At 40.6% G+C, this 25,364-nt stretch overlaps 1 protein-coding gene across 3 annotated transcripts in view; it reads right to left on the reverse strand.

The window, feature by feature from the left end:
* The window catches only part of LRP1B (LDL receptor related protein 1B), a 768,212-nt gene that overhangs the window by 238,061 nt on the left and 504,787 nt on the right, over window positions 1-25,364 (reverse strand). For all 3 annotated transcript variants that reach the window (XM_082196914.1, XM_082196915.1, XM_082196913.1), the window contains one exon: window positions 2,547-2,769. In XM_082196914.1, the coding sequence (XP_082053040.1) occupies window positions 2,547-2,769 (223 nt within the window). The remainder of the gene's footprint in view (window positions 1-2,546; window positions 2,770-25,364) is intronic.

The raw sequence follows: 25,364 nt of genomic DNA on the forward strand, positions 1-25,364 counted from the left end.
CAGGGTGACACTCATGCTGCCCCCCTCTCAATTTAGGTCATCAACCATGGTGACCAAGACTATTTTAGTGCTAAAACAAACCCTGAACAGGTCAGATAATCCATTTCTTCCAAGCATGTCTGAAGCTGTCCAGTCACCATCCTATCACCTTGCCCCAGAGGATAAATAGTAACTTAGCAGTAATTCTTCTATACATCTGTGTCTTAGCATGGTTTCCTGAGGAATGGGTGCCTGCACACCTATAGTCAGCATCACTACCCTCCCACAAGGATGTATTAATCTCCTCCTGGAACTACTCTATCAATTTATTCTGTCCAGCTTTCACAACTGATGAACTGTGGCCAAGGACACAGGAGGTAGGCCACATCCCTTCAAGCTCCTTGTCTACAATATCAAGCCACAACAACTAAAAGGGTCTAAAACAATAGAACCAGAGTGTTCTGGACACCCTCCCTGATACTGTAACTACACCAACACAAAGTTTGCAACAAATCTTAATGACTTTGTCCTCAAAGTACCTTGCAAATCTGTCACAGCAGGCATCAGAGAATTTTGTTGTCCCCAACTCTACCTTTAGCTAGCCCAGTGTTTTTCAACCACTGTTCCGCGGCACACTAGTGTGCCGCGAGATGTTGCCTGGTGTGCCGTGGGAAAAATTGAAAAAGTCAAAAGATATTTTTTTAAAAAAACAAACCAAATTTTTGCCCACTAGGCGGGCGCCAGACTGTGTCCACCCTATTTTCCATCCGTCCTGGGTGGGGATCAGATCGGATGGGATCGGATGAGAGCGGACAGCTGGTCCGCTCTCATCCGATTCCCCATAGAGAGCAGCGGGGCTCTGACATCTCCCTCTCCGCACACAGTGCAGAGACGGAGCTGTCATCCGCCAGCTCAGCGGATGTTTTTGTTTGCCATTGTTTGCCATTAAAGAAAAAAATATTAAACCATGCTTGAATGTTAAACCATGCTTCTTTGTGTTTATTTGATTCCTATTCAAGAGAATTACTTTATATATAGTCAATATAGGCACAGAGTTAAATTTTTTAACGTTTTCTAATGGTGGTGTGCCTCGTGATTTTTTTCATGAAACAAGTGTGCCTTTGCCCAAAAAAGGTTGAAAAACACTGAGCTAGCCTATTTCCCACCCCAAAAACCTCTGAAAGTTGCTATTTCAACTTGAAAACTCAACAATGGCAGAGAAGTAAGATTTCTATTCTGCTATCACTGACACATGATAGGCAAGCTTGTGTGCGCCTATCTGTGTTCAGTCATACTCAGAGACTTCTGCCATCTGCTCTCCAGCCATCATCCAGCTTATTTAACTGCCTGCAGCTATCTCTCCCCCCCCCCCAAGAAAAACCCAAGGAGCTGATCAGGATCTGCAATGTCAGAGAGGATGCTTAGGAGCAACGTTGTAAATAGCTCTACTGCCATTCCACAGCAAGACAAAGGCCTTAGCAGGAGCCGGCAAAAAAATTCCCCAGAACATTCAAGCTCTGTCAGAGTCTATAAATCTCTTGGGTGGGGGTATATCATCTTAATCCTATCCCTTCCCAAAATCAGGATAACCTGCCACTGAAATATCTACTCCAAGACTCAGGGTCTCTGAGAAAGCGAAAGGTGCTACTGCTGGGAGACTAGTGTGAGAATGTGCATAATGCAAATGCATGAGATAGATACAACAAATAAAAAAATTTCTTATGTAGAATGAAATCTAATCCTTTGGCATTCCTGTTGTGGTTTAAAACTGTGTCCTACTAATACTCCCTCATGGGTTTCATTTGAGCCTGTTGACAGCAGTAGTTTTTGTCAGCCCACCCTGAATTTAGTTTAGATTAGCTTTTCATATGCTATCCTATATATACATATGCAAGCTGAGTTTAAATCAGCAGGTACACAACTGGAGGTCTGAATAGGCTGACCAAAAATTGAAGCTGTCACAGGCTCAAAGAACTGTACAATACAGAGTCTTCCCAAAGCAAGGACAATTCCTAATGCTTGATGATTCCTTGTATCAAGAGGCCTGTTGGAGATGTGAATTTGGCAGAGCTCAACACATGAGCTTCACTGTATGCTCACTTTGCGAATTAGTTCACACCATTAGATTATTTGAAATTACTCTGAGGAGCAAAACTGTATGGGGTCCAAGAAATGAAAAGCCACTTACTTCCATCACATACCTGGGCTGTGTATTATGCATGCTCATTTCTCACGCTACTACAATTTTGTTTACTACAATTTTAAAACCTGCATTTCTGGGTCTTGAGTTTGGCAGTTTCAGGAAGTCCATGCTGAATTGATATTGAATCACATTTTCATCATAAATGCTCAAAAAACCATGTAAAAATTAGTATACAGCGGTAGCTAGGCAGTCAACACTTGCCTCACTTATAGGCTCACGTTGTTGTTTGCTAAAAATTATGAAACAGTCTTTCTGTAAAGTATTTCAGTGGACACAATAATTGCCATTAGGAAATGCTAAAGCTATGAACATTCACAACACATGCATACAAACATGTAAGTATATATGGAAACATAGTACTTACAAGTCGTCCTTTGATTATTGTGTGTCTGTTGTGTCCCTGGTAGTCAACAACTTCTACAGAGTCCAAATAGACATCTACCCAGTAAACATATTTACTGATCAGGTCTAGAGTAAGGGCAGTAGGCTGCTCTATTTTAGATACTACTATCCTTGTTCTGTTCATCCCATCCATGTCACATCTCTCAATTTTAGCGACATTCCCATAGTCGGTAAAGAAGAGTTTTCTGTGAAATAACATTAAAGCTCATTTTAAAAATTATGCATTTTTGACAGGAAGCAAAACCACAAGGTTTATTCCCTGAAAGAAAAGTTCTCTCTCTTAAATTAGTATTTAAATATATTAACTTTTAGAAGAATAGTTGTTTCAACCTATTTTTGGGGGGGAGGAATAAAGGTGCAATCCAAACTCCTCCTTGTTGCCAGTGAGGCTTTGCATCCATGGAATCAGTAGCAGAAGGTGAGAGGGGCAGCGTGAACTGGCCAAAATTGGGCCTGATGATGTTGCATGACAACAATGGGACTGGCTTGGATCCAAGCGATTCTGGGTTGGTTTAATTCCATCCCCAGCGCATCCTTGGAACAAGGCCTTTCACTGGCTACAATCAGTGGGCAGCCCATTCAACAGCACTCCCACCTGCACATTTGGCAAGGCCAAAGGCAGAGTGCTGCATAAAAAACTCATGCTTGCATCAGTTTGGTAGTGGTGGCCAGCAGATGGTCAGCTCAGATGGGAATGTTCAGCAGAGAGCCACTTCCACCTAATCCAACCTCACCCGCCCCCAGTCCAGAATAAGGAGGGTGTGGATTGCACTGCAAGAGTCTTGTGGCACCTAAAGACTAAATAAAGTATAATAGTGTAAGTTAGTGCCACAATAAAACAGCCTTTTAAGATGCTAAAATACTTTTCATTGTTTTTAAACCTTGGCAGCTCATAAATTGCAATATTAATGAATATCAAAACGTTAAAAAAACCCAACCTAGTTATGGTATTCAACTTTTACTCAGAGTAGAACCATTGAAATGAAAGAACACGATGGTTAGGACTATTAACTTCAACGGGTCTTCTCTGAGTAAAAGTTGAATACTACCCTAGGTAACAAAAGTTATAATGATTCTACTTTATGTTTTCAGAAGAATGACTGTTACAATCTTGAATACTGAAAAGTTTATTCCATAATTTTATTTGTTTAATTTGTATACCATCATTCCTCAAAGTAAGTGACGGCAGTGTATATGAGGTAAATGATTTTCACAGCCTTTGAAGTAGGTTAGACTAAGAGAAAATTAGTCACCTGAGGTCATACAATATACTTCCTAGTTAAAGAGAGTTTTGAACTCCCACCTCTACAACCCTTTCTTATACAACAGCAATATATGTTACAAAAATGCAGAAAATACACACATCAATGTTGTTGATAGTGGAAAATAGAAAATTTGAGGCTAAATACAAAAGACAGAGATATACCAGTCCAAAGCTATGCATGACTTATTTAGGCTCAACTGACAATGTTGTCCTCAGGCATATTTAGAACACAAAATTTAAATTATGGCTTTGTGAATATAGCTTTCAGTAGTACAGAGTGGCAGAACAGCAAAGTAATTAAGCAGCTGGAAAAGTAAATGTGAGCTATTGACAAATAATACACGCAGAAGTAATCCAGAGTTCATGACTATCTCATCTTTCGCAAAGCGTAACATCTCACAGAAGGCACACTATTGACACATTAGTCTTATCCATTTTGAAAGAGAGAGAAAAAAAATGCTAAGCCCTGAAAAAGCTCTACTGCATTTATCTCTCAATAGATTTGACTCACTGATTCATTCAGTATAAGACTAACAAGAATCTATCAAACGTACCTCCAAAGCTTCTAAGCCTGATATTTGATTAGCAACCACTATGTTTAGTAAACACAAATCAATTTCAATTAGCCTGACAATATTTTAACAAGATTACTTTCTCATGAGACTAAATTACATTTGTAAATAGAAGACCAACTTGCCATGACTTTTAACACTATAAAGAATAATCCGATTTCGAGACACTGAATGTTATAATATTGCTGTGCAAATCAATGAGATGATTTTCCAGTAAAGGGCTGCTAAGTACTAGAATTTGAAGAAAAGACCTGAGTTGATGATGATTAAGTATTTTTTAAGTTAGTAGGATTTAGCCAATCTAAATATTGTGTCATCCCACCAAGGGCATGATCCAGTTAAAGTTAAGTACTTGTAAATCCCATCGATTTCAGTTAGAGAGACTTAAGAATGCACTTTGCAGAATCAGACCGTAAGTCCGGTAAAGGTCAATGGTTTTCTTCAAACTGTGTTCAGAGGAACTCTGGGGTTCTTTGGATTTTTTTTAAATGATATTTATTAGAAGTTTAAAAATTACAGAAAAAAGAGGGGGGAAAGAAAACAAAAAAAATTAACAGGACATACATTACAATGCACAGAGAAAACATAAAAATACAACAATACAGCAAAAAAGAACAATAATATTAAAACACACATCCATATTCCATATCTTTATCTTTCATTTACTTGTTTCATCGACCTCCTCACACCTCCCTTTTTGTACTTTAATTCAATTAATTGTTTCAGCAAATTCTTTCCATCTTTCTCATTTCTTATTCTATAATTTATCTTAACGGTCTAACCTATTAATTAACTCAGCAAATCCTTTCCATCTTTCACTGTATTCTGTCATTAAATTATCTTATTTTAACCTTATCTTACCATAAAAAGCTTTAAAACTTAAACTTAATACTTAATACTTATTTATACATAACTCCATATCGTTTCTACTAAAGCCAAATAGTTTCATTCCAACATTTTTCCTAACACTCATTAATTTTACACTATTTCTCAAAATGAATTTTTAAAAACTTTCTTCCAATCTTCATCCATCGTCTCTTCTTCCTGGTCTTGGGTTATGTCAGTCCTTTCTATCCATTCCATCTAGTCCATCAACCTGGTGATCTTTTGTCCGAGGCTCTTAAGTCTTTTCCATGTCCCTTCTGCAGATCTTCTTCTTGTTTATACCTGCACTTTACTTTGTCTTTTGTTGATCTTTTTCTTAATTTCTTTCCTTTCTCATTGAGGAGTAGGTCTCGGGGAGACTCCAACCCAACAATATCTCCATCCCCCCTCAACAGGTCAGCCCACTCTCCACAGTCAGCACTGTAATCCAAAAAGTATTTGAAGGCATGTTTCAAAGTCCCTCCAAAGTTAAGAGCCCCCACAACTCCAGAACCCCCCCCCTGGCCCAAAATCAAATCCCAAAAGCCGAAACGGCCCTGCATAGGGGGATCCATCCAACTTCCCATCTCCAAACCAAACAGTACTCCATCTCTCCAAATCTGACCCTCTCCAGGTTCAGTCTTCAAAGACTGCAGCTTATGATCCTGCAGGGCCTCGGGTCTCTCCATTTGTGTTAGTTGAGGTTCAACAACAGCCTCCTCCATTAGCTTCTGCATTTGCCCTGTCAAAGCAGATTCCTGGATTGCTTCCTGATTGGTTTCTATATGCGTATTCACTGTTTGTCCAAAATTACTGACTGCAACAGTCATCAAATCCATCTTCTCATGCAGCTGCTCCAACAAAGCGTCTTGCAAAAAGCAAGCACCAAAACGTCTTCTAGGCACATTCTTGTCCAAGGTCAAAGTCTGGTCTCACGATCCTTAATCTCCACAGCTGTGGAATTCCCCAGATCGACTCCAGCAACAGTTTAACAAGCTCCCTCTAGAGGAGACAATTTCTATTTGTATCCATCTTTTAAAAGCAGGTCCAACAAAAGAAAGTTACTTTCGTTTTTCAAATATTTTGTTTCTTTTAAATGCAAAAGGCAAAATTGGAATCAATATGTTTCTCTTTTTTAACTATCTGTCAAAAGACGTTTCATTCACAGTCAATGAACTTCCCCAAAACGTCTGTCTCTGACACCCCATTCCCAGGTTTGAGATGGTGGAAATTTATCTTTCTTTACTCTCTCTCCTGTAGCTTAAACAATCTAAAATTCCCCCTCCTCTTCTCCTGCTTCCAAGAGGGGTTTTGGTAGTTTTAACTGAAGGAAATTTAGTCTTTTGTATACGACTTTCCAGACTTTAGCTTGCAAAATTTTGCTTCATTCTGTTTACAAAAGTGGAAGGCGGACTTCCTGTTTAGAACCTTCCCGCTTCGGTGCCAAATTAAAATATTTCGTAATCCAATTTTCCGTTCTACTCATGGGTAATTGTTTAGAATCCAATTGTCCACAGGAAAAAGTCAGCGCTCTTCGGCAACGGCTGTGCAGCTTCACTCCGTAAAAGTAGCGGTTGATTCAAAACACCGCGCCACTCACCCCACTTCGCTTCGGGACCCCGAAAAAGGGTTTCCCCGCGAGTAGGGGAGGCGCTCTTGGTGTCAGCCAAATCCCACGTTCCCAGGCTTCCTCCGCCTGGGATTTTTAAAGGGTCTCCGCCTTCGCCGCGGTGGCAAGACCCGATTTTCGCAGAGCGGGTTCCTCTCGGTCAGAGGAACTCCGCCATTGCCGATGACGCTAACCCGGAAATTTATCTGAGTTTCCACAGTTACGATCAGTAATGATGGAAAAGCTTTTCTTAAAGGCTGCTTGCTACTATTGATCTAGAGATGATGGCAATGGTGGACTTGCCAGTACTCCACATGAATGTATTATGCAACCTAGAACATGCCCCAGAATTCTCTGCAACATTCAGAGGCCTTTTTTTTTTTTCAAATGGTCATGGATTCCCCAATAGACAAGATATTGTGAAATGATTCCTAGAGGGTAGAAATTTGACACCCATTCTCCTCCGCAGCTAACACCTGTGTTATTTGAAAGATGTCACTAAGTATACTTATAATTACTGGAGTAAAGTGCTGCATCTATGTGGACATTTAAGTGGTTGGAACATGTAAAACAGGTCTCAAGCACAACTTATGACTAGAATATCATGGACAAAACTCGAAAACAAATTTCATAGACAGACAAGGCTATAGACTAGGTTTAGCAGACATTTTCCCACTGAAGTATCACAGATGGCTGTGGTTTCATTCCGGATATGGCAAGTGGCCATGAATTTGTTAATTACTGGAAACAAATCTGGTTTACTACAGTGTTATTTATTATTGTTATTTTCTACACTTATCCCTTCCAAACTGAATAATGCAATGAAACATGAAGCAGAGGGTAGAAGAGGAAATAACAACGTAAGTTATGTTATAAAATGTGTCTCCTCTTTTTACTCATCAACGGCACTAAGAGCAGACTACAAAATATAAGAAAATACAGCAACAAAAATATACAACAGAAGCTACCATTTGCTAATTTTTGTTCTGTTTAGTGCTGGGCTGAACCTTTTTGGTTGACTTTTCTTTTGCCATTGAGGAGAAGACCAAATATGGTCCTAAAGAGAGTTAGTCACCTGATATGAACAAGGGGTCCAGTCTTAAAACATTTTAAAAGCACACAGAGACAGAGCACTGTAAGGCTCTATACATGCAAGGTCTGAGCACTTGCTGGAGTGACTGTTCACTACACTGGCTTGGAGCCTGTGTAGATATCCTAGGGTTCAATAAAGGCTCTTAGGCCACCCCATACAAAAAGGGTGAGTATAACCCCCTTGCAAATTTCTTTGAAGATTTCCCACTCCTCCTCAAATTGTCCTCCAATTTTGTTGAGGACAAATGAACAGGAAAGTTATGGAGCAATTTTTAGCCCACTGTGATTTTTGTTGCTGAAATACTGCTTTTGTCAACGTTTGTGACAAAGCCTCCTGCCGTCTTGCTTCTTGTGCATAGTCGAAAAAGGCTGCAATCAATACATCTTCTGAAGAACAACTGCATCGTTCATTAACTTTGTTTGCTCTCTCAATCACCTTCATTATCATCAATAAGGGTCACAAGTTCTCATTATACATTTTATGAAGCCTGAATGGATATCAATGTAACTAACATCTTATTAATAACAACATTCCCTTTTCATATCTTGGGAAATTGCTAACATAACTGAGGCTGCAGTCTTATATATGGTTACCTGGGAGCGACCCCTACTGAACACAGATGGACCTGCTCCTTAGCAGGTGTATAAATACCTATAGAGTCAGAACTTAACCTCCTGCCATCTTAGAAATCTACTGTGAAAGCTTGCTATATTCCTTTAATTCATCTGGTCTCTAAACTGAAGGTCTTATTTTAATCAGAAACTGGAAAAATTGTACTTTCTTAAAATGGTATGTGGAACATGAGAAAAATAATCACCACCAAACATTCTGCATATTCTGGCAAGTAGCCATAAATTCAACAAACATACAGGTTGTTTTTGTCTCTTATGAAAAGATCCAAGCTATTTTGAACAACTTAAATATAAAATTGAAAATAATTTTAAAATATCCTGAAGTTTTTATTTAAAAGATTTCCTTTCCAGGATGAACAAAGCCTTGCATGTTTACTGTTCCAAGTGAAATTGGGTTTCAGATATTTTATGAAATTGCTACAGTGGTACCTGGAGCTTAAAAATATGTAATGATGACACCAGGAAAGCCTCCTTGGGGGGAGCATTCCACAAGCCAGGAACCACCACAGAAAAGGCCTGTTCTTGTGTTGCCACCCTCTGGACTTCTTGCAGAGCAGACACACAAAGCAAGGCCTCAGATGATGATCACAGCATCTGGGTCAAATGGGGAGAGGTGGTCCATGATGTCTTCTTCTTCTTTGGTGATCACTCATGGTCCTTGAGGTATTGCAGTCCTGACCCTGTTTTACAACATATGCCCTCAACTTCCCTCTCATGGTACCTGACAAACAGGCTCTCTTGTTCTAGGACCACTGAGAGATGCCTTTTCCGATTTTAAACACATAGAGCCACCACCATCCATATTCTAAAACCTTATTCTGAACACATAAGGCAATTCAAATGTATAGTATCATAAAGGTGAAAGAGACATAACTGAGTCAGCTCTCCTTTGAGCAATTCAATAGCATTAGGAAGAACAGCTGCATGGAGGATAGGACCCACTAAGTAAAGCTATGTTATACAACTCTAGATTTCTAATTTAATATATGTATTAAAGATTCAAGAGTTTCAAGGGATTCAAGGGAGAATTGCAGTTAGCATGAGGATAAAAAGATAGAACAATGTTGATTAGCTAACCATTACAATCTAAAATGATTTCTCAGTGTTTTACCAATCTGAATATAAAAAAAATTCCTTCCAGTAGCACCTTAAAGACCAACTGAGTTAGTTCTTGGTATGAGCTTCAGATACCTGAAGAAGTGTGCATGCACACGAAAGCTCATACCAAGAACTAACTCAGTTGGTCTTTAAGGTGCTACTGGAAGGAATTTTTTTATTTTGACTATGGCAGACCAACACGGCTACCTATCTGTAACTGCAATCTGAATATAGTAGTCTTCTGAATATGGATGGAGATAAACTTTTTTATGTGGTAACTGCGGGAATCCAATCATGTCATGTATCATGTGGGTGGTGTTGTTGTTTTTCACGTGCACATGGATGGAAATACTTTGCACACTGTGGAGTTAATGACAGTAACCCAGAGTTTGCTCCAACCGGTGTCCTCCAGATGTTTTGGTTCAGAGTTCCCATCATATGGGCCAATGGAAATGCAGCCTGGGACCAATGTAAACTGTGGTCCTAAATATCCAGAAGGCATTAAATGGTTGGAGGCTGCTCTAAAAGGTTCAATTATGAGGAAGCATTTTTCCTCCTGGAACCAGGAACACAGAATACATATGGAAATCTGCCTTGGGGCATATGGGTGACAGGAGGGGAGAGATGTTTAAAAGTAAAGAGAAGAGAAGGTTAGCTCCAAGTACACATTATATACGTATATACCGTATTTTTCGCTCTATAACACGCACCCAACCATAACACGCACGTAGTTTTTAGAGGAGGAAAATCCGTAGGCATGCCACCCGTAGGCATTCCCTCCATAACACGCACAGGCATTTCCCCTTACTTTCTAGGAGGAAAAAAGTGAGTGTTATGGTACAAAAAATATGGTATGTTCAACCTAGTCAAAATATTTAAAAGTTGACAAAATTAATTAGTGATTTATAACTAAGCTAACCCCTTCCTCTTGTTGATATTGGTATCTCTCCATTTTTAGCAAGTGCGGTAATGCCAGCATTGCTAGCAGATGAAGAAACAGCCGTGCCATTAGTATACACTGCCTATTCGCAGCAGAGACAGTTCAAATATGCTACAAATATTTATCCTGCAATCCATGGGGAAAGATCCAGGATTTAGAGAAATGAAAGTTTTGTAAAAAAAATTAATTATTTCTTTACAAGACCCCCACACCGTTATAAAAAACATTACAGCTGGGGGTGGAGGTAGAGTTCTATCCAGGCATACTATAATGTGGGAGAAATGTTGGTGAGGAGGCAGCAGTCACAGGAGCAGCATAGGTTTAGAAGGAAGAACACAATTCAAAGTGTTGGTGCTGACCTTTAAAGCCCTAAACGGCCTCAGTCCAGTATATCTGAAGGAGCGTCTCCACCCACATCGTTCTACCCAGACACTGTGGTCCAGTGCCGAGGGCCTTCTGGCGGTTCCCTCACTGTGAGAAGCAAAGCTACAGGTAACCGGGCAGAGGGCCTCTTGGTAGTGGCACCCGCCCTGTGGAACACCCTCCCACCAGATGTCAAAGAAATAAACAACAACCAGACTTTTAGAAGATGTCTGAAGGCAGCCCTGTTTAGGGAAGCTTTTAATGTTTGATGCATTACTGTATTTTAATATTTTGTTGGAAGCCGCGCAGAGTGGCTGGGGAAGCCCAGCCAGATAGGCGGGGTATAAATAATATATTATTATTATTATTATTATTATTATTATTATTATTATTATTATTATTGTCTCAGCACATGAATTACAGCAGCAAGCAACAAAGAACTCCTCCAGTGGTGAGGGAGGGAACTAAGCTCCATCCAGGAGCAGGTGTTGAGGGGAAAGAGAATGATGAGGAAAGTCTCAACCCTCCTATGCTAGGACCCGGAGACTCACCAAGACCTCTCTGAAGGAAAGATAAGGTTTTGAGGCTCTGAAAACACTCATAAATTGGCTGCTGCCATCCAGGGGAAACTGCAAAATAAGACAGATGCCAGAGTGCCCTTCTCATGTGTATTCTGACAAGTTGCTTCAAAAGCATTCACAGAGTTTCTCTCTCAGATACCTTTTCCCCAATCTTCCAAAAAATGAAGACACGGTGCTACACTTGAGCACAAGAGATGCCAACAAACCTCAGTAGGCTTGAACCCTGATTTCTCACTTAAAGAAAGGTGCAAGCTTTGAGATGAATTCTGGCATAACCCACATGAGCTTCCCACAGACAGAAGAGAGCAGACAATAGTCTCTCTTGCCTTTGGGCATGCAGAACTAGCAAAAGCAGCTGAGGATCACAGAACCTTGCTATCATGGTGCAGGAGGATTATGTTGGATGTGTGAATGATTTCAGGCATCTAAAGATCATGGAACTTTGCAAGCTTCTACAGTTTCCAACTTTTAAAGGCAAAGCTGCCTAATTGGGTTAAACCACAGAGCCTAGGACTTGCTGATCAGAAGGTCGGCAGTTCAAATCCCTGCGACGGGGTGAGCTCCCGTTGCTCAGTCCCTGCTCCTGCCAACCTAGCAGTTTGAAAGCACAAAGTGCAAGTAGATAAATAGGTACTGCTCCGGCGGGAAGCTAAACGGTGTTTCCGTGTGCTGCTCTGGTTCGCCAGAAGCAGCTTAGTCATGCTGGCCACATGACCCGGAAGCTGTACGCCGGCTCCTTCGGCCAGTAAAGCGAGATGAGCGCCGCAACCCCAGAGTCGTCCACGACTGGACTTAATAGTCAGGGGTCCCTTTACCTTTACCTTACAGTTTCCAGCTTTTAAAGGCAAACCTGCCTAATTTGCACTACTTGTGGTAAAACAAGAACCGAAGTACATCAACCTTTCAAAATCTGCACTTCTCTAAATTTTGCAAGACATATCCTAAAGTAATGTGTGCATAAACATGCATATATTTAGTGAAAATGACATACAAAATGCATCATCTTAGGGGACACTGCTTTGTAAAAAAGTGTGCATGAGGCAGAATTGCATAGAATAATCATTGAGGTTTTCCCCAAGTCTATGATTCTATGTTAGGAGAAATTAGCACTAACATGCTAATTAATTTTCATTATTTCTCTCTCCCTCCCTCCCTCTCTCTCTCTCTCTCTCACACAAACACACACAGGGAGGGAGGGAGGCATTCTTGGAAGCAGGCCTCTGGGCTCTTGCTCCAATTCTTTTTTTTTAGTATATAGCAGTATCCCTGGTAATGGGGTTAAGTTTAATTAATGTCATTTCTTTCCCCATTTAAACCAGGTAAAGATCAATAGATGTGATTAATACTTTTCATGGTTGCAAAGTTTTAATGTAAATTAGTGCAAATTTTATTAATGTGTACCTAGAAGCTAATTTGGAAGTAATAGTATTACAATTCAATATTCTGCCTTGCTGGCTTGCAAACACTTTTCTTTCTGCCTTCTCCTTTTGCTTCTGTCTTAAGTAACAGAAAAGAATAAGTCAGGCTTGAAAAAAAGATCTGGCAGAAACCAAATGATCCATTTTATATCTAGGAAACAGTAAGGCTCTACCAGTCAGTCTGACAGCTCTTGTTAGAAAACTACAGAACAATCTGCAATAACATTGTCTGCATGAGCCAAATGATTGTTAAGGCTTAAATAATTTCACTTTGAAATGAATTAGTATACACCCAATCTGATCATAAGCCATTTAAATAAAGGGCTTTATTTAGCCACAGAATAAGGACAACACCAAGCAATAATTAGGCTTGCTTCTTGTACAGCATTAGCCAGTAGAGGTGCAGATATCTTCCTGATGTGTTTCCCCAGCTCTGACCTGGAGAAAGACCCAGTTTAAACTATGCTATCATTCAGAGCTTATCCACGCTTACTTTTCCTCTGCTCTTTCCAGGCACGGTCTCTGTTTTATACCTTCATGTCTGAACGCCCTTTCTTTTGCTCCAGAGCTTTCCCCACAAAAACCCACTCTTTAAAGTTCAAGCAGGGCAAATGGCAACTTGCGGAAAACCTGCTCTGATTGAGTGGTAAAAAATGGGTTTTCACAGGGAAAGCTTATGGGGAAATATATATATATATAAAATACACACCTGGACAGGAAGCTTTTAAGCACAGACCAGTACCTGGAAAGAGCAAAGCAAAATGTAATTGTGGATAAGCCTCAGTCTTTTCTGACTCCGAGATCACCTTAAAAAGGTAAAGGGACCCCTGACCATTAGGTCCAGTCGTGACCGACTCTGGGGTTGCGGCGTTCATCTCACTTTATTGGCCAAGGGAGCCGGCGTACAGCTTCCGGGTCATGTGGCCAGCATGACTAAGCCGCTTCTGGCGAACCAGAGCACGGAAACGCCATTTACCTTCCCGCCGGAGTGGTACCTATTTATCTACTTGCACTTTTGATGTGCCTTCGAACTGCTAGGTGGGCAGGAGCAGAGACCGAACAATGGGAGCTCACCCTGTCGTGGGGATTCGAACCGCCGACCTTCTGATCGGCAAGTCCTAGACTCTGTGGTTTAACGCACAGCACCACCCGCGTCCCTTACCATAGGATTAAATAATACACAATCTAGCATAGGAAGAGCCCGCTGGATCAGGCCAATGAACCATCTGCTCCAGCATCCTGTTCTCACAGGGGCCAACCAGATACCTGTGTGCATAGGAGCCAACTCCTAGGGGTTGAGGTTCCTCCCCCCCCTCCATTAAAATATTTGAGGGGGCCAGCTCCCTCCCCCCCAAAAAAGCACAGGCACTGTCATACAAATGGTGTGTGTGCACCGCGTTTTGTGGTTGGTTATGCAGGGTGGGGATTACCTGCCCCTCCCCCCCATATTTTATTCAAGTTGGCATCCTTGCCTGTGGGACTCTTTTCCCTCTTGCTGTTTCCAGCATCTGTCACTTCATTCACTGGCTGAGCAGAACACTGGCAGGCTTGATTCTCACAATACAATTGGACAGAAGAGCACCTCCACATTTTGCCTTATATTTCAGCTTCTGTAACTGGGAATCTGGGGCAGCTGGTGGCCTAAATAGAACAGGGTTTGGGGGGTTTTAGGATAACACGCAGAGGAGAAAACCCATGGACTTGTAATCCTTGAGATCCTTGGAAGCAAGATGGAGTATAAATGTAGTAATATTAATAAATATATTTTTTCTATATGTCTCATTTCCTTACCAGTCCCATGCACATTTTGCGATTTTCCTCCTAATACTATAACCTGCACTTACTCAACATTTGACCAAATTACACCCCCCCCCCAAAAAAATGGGGTGGAATTCACCTCACAAACCCTGTCAGCTGAAGCCCTGCACAAGGACTTCTGTTTACACCATAGGGCTTCCCCCCTCTCATCCCGCTGCCCCACAACTGGCTTGGTGTGTGTGTGTGTGTGTGTGTGTGTGTGTGTGTCAAAAGAACACACAGAACAGTGTTGGGGGGAGATCATTCCGTCTGGCAAGCAGCAACACTTGCGTAGACAAAACATTGGAAAAAAATGTGGCATTGAATTCTACCTATTTTACACGTTTTAAACATTTTCCTTGACCTAACACAACAAATAATTCAGTTTGTCACAGTACAAATGGAGAAATATTTCCCCTGAAGCCATCACATCATTAGATGGAAGAAAAATACACACCTCTTGTCAACTTCACAAAGCCACTCATCACACATTGAGAATAAGCTGCTTCTTATCCTTTCCGTCCCAAGTGTGGCACAAACTATCCTCAAACTTTCTACTCTGACACTGTCAAGTTTTGAATCAGTCCACTGAACCATTTTTTAACTATAAGCTATAGAAAATCTGCCCCCTGGTTTCTCATTATAGTGGCAGGATGTGATTCAGCTGACTCATTCTTAACATTGGGCCACAACTGTGACCCTATAATTCAGGTTGTTTTTGTGTTACTTTTAGAACTTTCTCATATAAACTCTTCAAAAATTGTCAATTTTGTTGGAGGTAAATAGATTCACCTATGACTTTCTGGATTCACAGTGGTAACCTATAGGCCAAAAGGTTTCATATCCCATTACTAATCCTCTGAGTCAGAATCCAGTCACTGGTTGAAGACTTTCTTTTTGATAGCCTTAGGTTTTATATGTGTGTGTGTCTCACAAAGCCTAACACCATGTCTCTCAGCAACAGAATAGGATCATTAAAGAGCTTTTTTCAAATGCCTCTGATATGAATGTGGAAAAATCAGTTGGTTGCTATGATTTTTTACTTTATTAGTTTTTTTATTGCTTTTACACAATGAAACACTATTAAACTTCTGCTATGAGTGAATGAAAATAGGACTCTTTGTTTTGGAGAGAGAAAAATACATTTCCCCCAAGAATGAGTCACCCATTTAATTATGCAGCAAGAGAGGGCAAATTACCTTATTCCTGCATAGTGCAAGCTGAAGTATCAAAATGGCCTGGAAGCTATAAAGATATTTAGGTAATCAGAAGCTTGGCTATGTGGCTGCTGATGGCATAAGGGTGATCAGAGTACAGTCACACAAGTGTTATTTCCACCATGTCTTTTCCTACTTGTTCAAATCCTGGGTGCAGGAGTTGCTTCATGCATTTTGAGAAATGTGTTTTGCATGGAACACCACACACACACACGCAACCCCTCTCCAAAAATCAACACCTATAGCAAAGAAGAAGAAGAAGAAGAAGAAGAAGAAGAAGAAGAAGAAGAAGAAGAAGCAGCAGCAGCAGCAGCAATTGTTTGAATTCACACTTAGGCTATGATTTAAAGCCTTGCACCTACATTATTTAAGTGGGTTGAGAAGGATGTGAAATTGTGGTCAGTGTCTTACCCACCACCATAGGGGTTGGTCCAGCCCCACTGCTGCTACAAAAGATAAAATATGAATGATATATAAAAATGCACCACATAAAAAACACTGTATTCTCCAAGCTACTGCTCGTGTCAGGGTCATGACTAGGGATGCAAGAGCAGTGGTGGCTGCTGTGCATTGGGGCTGGTAGGGAAGAAGGCTAAGAGACCAACAACAGGTAGAGACAGAGTCAATGCAAGAGAAAAACAGCTAATTCTAGTTTTTTAGGGTTTTTCTCCATCCTCCTTGACGCCACAAGGGCAATACCAAACTGAAACAAGATGAAGTTCAACTGGCTTTAAGACGGCAGGCAGGGAGATGGGGGGCTGAGTGAGACTATGGTTGGCTAGGCAGTGCATCAGCTTCCACTGTGGAAGAGGAAATCATATAAAATAAGTGAAATCTGTCTACCCCTAATCTTAAGGCATGCCTTCTTTCAAACTCAATCCCTTGGCCAACTGCTGAAAAATGTTGGTGAGATACATCATTCTGAAAGCCAACTATCTTTCATTTCTATATATTTTTGTTAGCATGCTATACATATTAGATGTCTATCTTTTAATGAACATATTGTCCCATTTATTACTCTTCAATGAAGTAATGATGAAAATTATTTCAGATGTTGATTGTATCACAAAATTTCTTCTCTTACTTCTGTAATTGAGCGACAAAAATGTAGTTGCTGATAAATGATTTTCCATGGCTACCAAAATGCTAAATATCAGGTCAAGTTTGTGGTCTTGCTTTATTAAATTTATCATTTATTTATTGCTTTCTTCCCTTGATGAGACTGCATTAAAAAGCAGGCTTTGTTCAGTACACCTCAAAACCGAAATGCTTTTTTGTGCATATTTGAAGCTATCACATAACAACTTGATAATTTTAAACTTAGAATGCCAGTTAGTGTAGACAGAACTTTACTCCTTAATGCAAGACAAGGTTCACATGCAACCCTGTGTGTGCATAGGTGGGCGTGGAAAAGAAAGAAGAAGCAAACTCAGTCCAAAATAAAGCAAACAATTTGGACCGCAATGTGTGGTGGAAGAGCAAATGTTCTCTAAATCTGCTGTTTTTGAGCTGACACCTTGGGTGGTGCATCAGCACTAGAATAACAGAGCACAAATGATACAATCGCAGTAAGAGTAGTGCGGAAGGATGAAGAGTGCTGTAGCTGGTGCTGAAGATTCGCAACAGCAATAACTTGGAAGAAGATACACAAGAGCTGAACACCCTGAAAACAGATACAAGCTGTCTCTACATGTGCACAAGGTTTATGTGAAAGACTATACATTTGTTCAACAGTGCAGCTCAACTCAGACAATACACTCATTGAATGCTACATGTAACTATGAGTTTAAAGCTCAACTATTTGTGTGCAGTTGTTGAATGTTACATGAGAACACACACACCCTACCAGCAATGGAGACAGTGGCACCTCCAACTGTGAACTATAAGGTTTGAGATCACAGTATTATTGCTGCTAGTGTTGCTATATTGGCACCGGCTATGTATCACACTGTCAGTAACACGGGTAACTGAGACAGGTTGCCAAGCCCATTCAAAGAGATGGGACCGACATATTTAAATGATACAAGGCTTGCTGTCTGGATACAGTCAGTTAGGGCATCTTCTGCTCAGAAAGAAGGGAGAGTAGCCTGATTCCTCACCTCTTAATGCAGTATGCTGAATGCTTGAAAATCAGTTGTGCTAACTGAGCCTTTCCTCTCTTTTCATATAATCAAGTGAATAAGGATTCGGAAAGCCATATTCATGTGATGGTTTCAACTGTCACATATTTTACTGGGTTGTTTAAAGCTTTCTTCGTATTGTGACAGACCTTGCCATTGCCTTTCCATCTTAATGTTGCAGCTTCAGTGGGAAAGCGGCTAGTCATCTGTGAAAGCTCTCACATGAAAATATTAACATTTATCACGAACAGGCTGTTAAGGAATCTGAGTTCATTCTCAAAAGTATCTCATGGTACCACTCCCACTCATTCATATAGCAGACAGAAGTAGTCAATGAAAATTGGCTGGAGCATGGGTTGGCAAACTAAGGCCCGTGGGCCACATGAGGCCTAATGGCCTTCAGGATACTGCCCACGGACGGTCCGGGAATCACTGTGTGGATTGCCAGCGCACACATTCTTTCCCTCTCCCTCCCTTTCCCTCCCATGGCAGCAGTGGTGCCGCCTCCTCCCTCCCTCCTCCTGGCTTCTCCCTGCCCTGCCTAGAGGAGGAAGGGGGCTGGGCTTTGTTGGTGCCAGCAGTAGCAGCTCTCAAGCAGCCACCATTTTAAGCAGCCCATCTCTGGAGCCCTTTCGCGCACCACTCATTGTCCCGCCGCCACCAGCCCCTGCCGCTCGCAAGACACAGGTAAGCAGCCACTGGGGCTCATGGTGCTCTTTCATTATTTTTTATTTCAAAATATAGTCCAGCCCCCCACAAGGTCTGAGGGACAGTGAGCTGGCCCCCTGCTGAAAACGTTTGCTGACCCCTGGGCTGGAGTAAGTGGTATTAAGACTATACACCACAGGCATAGTTGTCCTGCACAAGATTAGGCAAGAAATTTTTTTCTTGTATCTTCATTTTTAAAGATGAGAAGAAAACAGACTTAAGCTTAGTTTATAAACATAAATAAGGCTTAGCAGATCAGAGGTGAAATATGGTCCCCAGACTGATAGATGGCCCACTCATTCACCAGTATATTTGGACAAATGTGCTTTAAAAAAATAATGACATTTTGAGAAGCTTGAGTCATTGAATCCTTGGTATTTTAACTTAAACTTTTTCAAACACCATTTATTTCATAAAATCAACAATTCTGAATTATCATTGCTATTTGTGAGTTGTCTTTATTCTACTAACATTACCTTGAAGGTATGCACAATGAACAGGAGCTTTCTCCACACCCATAATACATTTTATTAATATAAAAATAAATTATAAAAACATTATTTTGCCTTGATATTTTATGACCTATGCTAGACTAAATGTCAGCAAAAGTTGGCATTTGAAAGCCTGTCTCATCCATCTTTTTCAGAAAATGCTACAATAAACATCATTATAAAGGATTATGTTAAACTAATCACAAATCTGAAATTTGCCAGTGCTTCGAATGTCATATGCAGAATGGGAACACACATAAGGCCACACACAGAAGCACAGATTTTTATCAAAAGTTTGTGACCCTGGTTATTTTTTTATTTTTAAGTGATAAGTGAAAGAACTTCCAATTTGGCATTTGGAACACAGGTAAAATTCTTGTTGGTCTTGCAGAACCATGTCATCTTCATCAAGATGCCTTAATTAGGTATTATTCTTTACAACATTTCACAACCATGAAGATGTGGAAGGATCCCCCCCCCTTCTACTGGCGGACCTTCCTCTAAAAACCTAATTCAACATTTCATTCATGCAATATTATGCTGGTACTCAGGTTTAAATGCCCCCATGAAGAGATCCTTAGTTGCAATATCCCCCATCATTTCATCCTGAAACAGCTTCATGTGATCAAAGCTACTCTGTACAGAACTGCAGAGTGCAGCCCCTGATAATTATTGTTCTAACACATGCAAGAGTTGGACTGGGTTGTAGCAAAATTAAGGGTAATCTTGCATGGGATGTGGGACTCTTGAGCACATGATGAAACCCACTAATCACATTTGCATTACAACCCTGTATACATACATATACATACATGCATGGATACATACATACATTCTGCTATGAATCTGCTGCTTTAAAAATATTGTTATAGGGTTAAGGGGTGGTTTGGATGAGGTCATCAGGTGCCCCCCATGCCTGTGGTTTTATATTGGTATGATAGGAGTGTGTAATAGAAGGAACTGAGGAAAGGGCAGCCTGGCCACCATTTTTATCCACCACAATTCCTCATACCTAGTGCCATCTGGGGTCATACTGAGCATAAAAAGGTAAAGGTAAAGGTACCCCTGCCCGTACGGGCCAGTCTTGACAGACTCTAGGGTTGTGCGCTCATCTCACTCTAGAGGCCGGGAGCCGGCGCCGTCCACAAACACTTCCAGGTCACGTGGCCAGTGTGACATCGCTGCTCTGGCGAGCCAGCACCAGCACAGCACACGGAACGTTGTTTACCTTCCCACTATAAAGTGGCACCTATTTATCTACTTGCACTTTAATGGTGCTTTCGAACTGCTAGGTGGGCAGGAGCTGGGACCAAAAGACGGGAGCTCACCCCGCCGCGGGGATTCGAACCGCCGACCATACGATCGGCAAGTCCTACTCACTATGGTTTTACCCACAGCACCCCCCCGCCATTACTGAGCATAAATGGTGGCAAAGCAGCAACAACATGGTAGGGAATATTTGGAGAAAATTTCCCAAAGTGGCTTCTTTTTTCCTAGAGTTGTGAGAAAAATAAAAATATTGGATAGTGTATGGGGGGGGGAGTCTAAGAAATTTCAGCTCAGTTTTAATTTGACTATCAACCAAGAGTTATGTCAGACGTACTCGCAAAGCTACTGGCTTTTCCTTTTGCTAGCTGTGAGCAATGATTTTTTTGCATATAAAATAGGATTTTATAATTAACTCCTTCTTGATATTCTCTCCCATTTTACCTTGCAGGGGGGTAATGTACAGATGTTCCTATTCATCATTATCTTCTATTTATACATTGGAGTATGATAAAAATAATGAAATATACATAGCATTGTGCTTCAGCTGAAACCATATCTGGCTGGGCAAATATGCATTGATATTAATGCAATTATGGTTTAGGTTTGTTTGTGAATTCTTTGATAAATTAAGAGTTTAGTAAACTTAAGAAGACCATCTATATCCAGGGAATATGAAATATGAATTTCTTGAGACACATTTATTAAGCTATAATAAATGCAATCAGTGGCAGTTGCTGGCCATGCAGATGATGAAACATATGTTTACCAACAATTTTGCTGTCAAATCTAGTCCCTTTTTACGTCCACAGGTGAACATTTATATGAATTGGTCATGACATTTGTGAAATAGTTTTATATAATTGTCCAAAGGGTTATTTGTGCAATCAAGATTTACTATAAGCATAGCCTGAGAGTCGGTCACCAGCAGTGACTGACATTCATGCCATAATTCATTTGTACATGTCTGCGTCTCTTCATCTGAAAAATAAGAATTCCCATTTCTACCTGTCAGTTACTGAGAGATTTTTATAATCACCTAAAGAAATTACTGCTTGCATGATTTTTTTCAATATGTCTATTACAGAAGTAAGGCAAATATGCTCACATGTGATTCACTGACACTGGTTGTGGGCTAAATATTTTCCCATCTAGTTTGAATCCTGACTGACAGCTCACGTTAGAATAGTAACCTAATTAAAGCTTCCCCTTCAAATTCTTTAAAACATACTCAGAATTGGTTTGAATGCACACATACAAATAGCATATGCACACCATACAGTTGTCATAGCAGTCATGCAATCTTGAGCTGCCCTGGACCCAATGGCCTCAGTGTGGATATACATCCCCCCGAACCATCATCCTGAAAACTTCAAAAGCAACTCTCAGACTGCCCATGTCAATTCTGGAAGGAAACTTATAGATAGAAGTGTGAATGATACCCCAGAATAATCCACAGTTTGTCCCACCCACCCAACACATGATTTGAACTCAGTTGGCTAGGAAGCCTGAAGAGGGAGATAGAATGGCTATAAAACACAGCAACTGCCTCTGCCCAACCCTCATACACTCTCTAGTGCTGAGCTGAGTAGCCAGTTAGTCTTTTCCAACTTTGTCTAACTCTTTCCAATTCTCCACCCCATTTGAGTAAAACATGCCCTATCAGTATTTTTAATCTACAGAAGGAACAAACATTATTCAAAATGCCAAGATCATTATGGAATCAACATATTTAATGAGAAAAGTATCTTTTCAACACCAGAGTAATAGTGAAGATAAAATGGCTGAGAAAAAACATCCCATGCAATTGTCTTGCTCTACATGCTTTCAGTATTGCTAAATTGAATGAAATCTTTCCATGGGGGAGAAAAAAATGGATGGGTGTGTGAAGCGAGCCCCAGTATAAACATTAAATGGAATTCCATTTTTTGTCAGCTGAAGCACGACTGGAAATAACCCACCACTGGAAGTATTTTGCAACGTTTATCATACAAGTTTGGTAGTCCAAGGTGTGGCATATTGCATTAGTAGAAAAACAAACTCAGTGTTGTTGGGTTAATGAGGTGAAACAAAGAAACACAACTTTCTAGGTACCAGGAACCCTTTTCTGCATTAATGTATTTTTCGCTCCATAAGACGCACCGCCCCCCCCCCCCAAGGAAGAGAAACTGTTTGTGCATCTTATGGAGCGAATGCGTGGTCCCTGGAGCCAAATTGCCCAGGGGCAAAAAGCAGATCTTGCATTTTTGTTGTTTTTTTAAAAGAGGGAAGTTGGTGTTGAAACAAAGCCACTGATCGTTTGCCAATCGGGGAGAGAGATAAGGGATGCCAGAGATAAAGGAGGCTGCCTGGGAGTGGGGAGGTAAAGACAGCAAACTTGCAAAGGAGGGAAACACGAAGACTAAAGCAATAAGGAGAGAAATTTGAAGAAAAGCAGGAGCAAAAAACTGTTCCAGCTAAGGAAAATACACTACACTAAGGCAAACAAGAGGGAAGGGAGTGTTGAAAGGAAACAGCTGATCAGTGGGGTTGGAAGAGAGATAAGGGACGCTAGTGGAGGCTGTCTGGGAGGGGGGAGGTAATAGCCCATGGATCCTCAGGATTTTTACATTGGGTCACCCCAAATTCACCATTAGATCACATAGCATGTCCATGGCTACAGCCTGCACCAAAAAAATCACGCATCCACTGTTTCCTGCGGCCACAATGGTGCAAAAATGTGGTTACAAAGCACGGATCCACATGGATCCTCAGGATTTTTGCATTGGGTCACCCCAAATTCACCATCAGATCACGTCTGTGGCCACAGCATGAACCACAAAAATCATACATCCACTGTTTCGTTCAGAATATTTCCCCCTTGTTTTCCTCCTCTAAAAACTAGGTGCGTCTTATGGTCAGGTACGTCTTATGGAGCGAAAAATATGGTATATGGCAAGTCAAGGTGGTGGTGTGAAATGCCCAGATCCTTATAAAACATTTTGGTCGGGCTTACTACCAAGATACCTGTTATATTGCAACCTAAAGCAAATGTGCCTGTTAGGTTAAAGTTCTGCTCTGGTTTTGTGAAGTTGCTTGTGTAATATGGAATTGTACTTAATGTCTGGAAAGCTTTTTAAAGTAAAGAGTAACTATTGCAAACAACAACAATGGCAGGGAAAGGAACTTTGCATGCTGTCTTGAGCTCTTTGGAGGAAACGGGAAAGAAGCATAATAGTTAAAAATAAACAAATGATAAATAAATACATGTTCTGCTTTCATGGAACCCCTTCAACATAAATTTGCCTGCATGCCTGTCATGGAATCTCTACACCAGAGCTTTTCAAATTGTGTGTTGTGACATGTTAGTGTGTCAGCTGCAGTGTGTAGGTGTGTCACACTCCAGTTGGCTAGTAAAACTGAATTACTGTGTCACAAAATGATGCATGCCTAAAAAGTGTGTCACCAACATAAAAAGTTTGGAAAACTCTGTTCTACACACTGCAGATAATTCTGGGCTATTTTGTAGGGTGTATTCTCAGTTCAGGCAAGTATTGGTCCACAATCAGGCAGCTGGTCCACATTATCTGAGAATGTGTGCACCCCATGCACAACACTGCCCTGAGGCTAGACACTGTGAGGAATAACTGCTGATGCTGGATAAACTGTCTTTCAGGTAGCTTGTCTGCCATCAACAAGCTTCTTATCAAGAAGCCCCAGGGTTCCTAGAAACACAGTTTTAGAAATCACTGCATGAAATTATAAAGGACAGTTGCAAAGGTCAAAGTTTTTGCATCGTCTATGGCATGTGGCACATAGAGTGTGTGATAGCATGATAATTTGCTAAAGGCTCACTGTTAGTAGAAAGCATTTATCAAAAACTAGGTTCTGGCCTTTGGATTCTTTACACCTGAAAGGCTTCTGAACTGATACCAAAATATTTTTACACTGCTAAATTCAGTATGAAGCATATGTCTCAACTCCACCCACAGAAATCTTGTTGCTAGTTTCTTTAACATCTTTTTTCATTTCAGCTGCACAACTGGGAAATCAAGGTTGACCATTTAATTTTGAAAATAATACTAGGGCTTATGTCTGCTATTTATCATTTGTATAAAACAATAAGCAGCCAGGATGTGAGAAACCAACAGTAGGCAAAAGATAGAGAGAAAACATGCCATCATTTCTGAAGGTTCATGATCAATAGAGGTCAAAATAAAATAAATAAATTTTGCATTAGAAAACACAGATCAAATCCTGCTCACAACTTTTGTGGCTTTCCCTTGATTATAGACCAAAGCCTGTCATCCTTCTCAAGCAAAGGACTCTTCATGTCCATTTGATCTTTTGCTTTTCTTTTGACTTCAAATGATGTTACCAATTAATGATAGCTGAGATGTGATTTGCTTGTGATGTAGATGCTACAGAAGCTAAAATGAGATTGGTGGTGTTACATCAATGCTGGCCACTAACTTGCTGTCTGATGCATATGACTCACTCCCACTATAAAACTTTGTTGCACTTGAAATAATGATGTACCGTATTTGCAAAAGGTTCTGATCCTTATTTATGAGACCTTTCCTCCATGACCCCATACATTTGCTACCTAGGAAAGAGTGATTCGGTCTATAACCTTTATTCCAAATTAGTATAAATTATTTATAACATTCACTTAGAAACGTGGTCTCTTCATTAGAAAACTTGAGGAATTCAATCGTAATAAATAAGATGATCTGGACCTCTCTGCACCTAATGTGTAGATTAGAAA

This window comes from Podarcis vaucheri (genome assembly GCF_965113315.1).
Source record: "Podarcis vaucheri genome assembly, chromosome: 1".
NCBI classification, from domain to species: Eukaryota; Metazoa; Chordata; class Lepidosauria; order Squamata; family Lacertidae; genus Podarcis; species Podarcis vaucheri.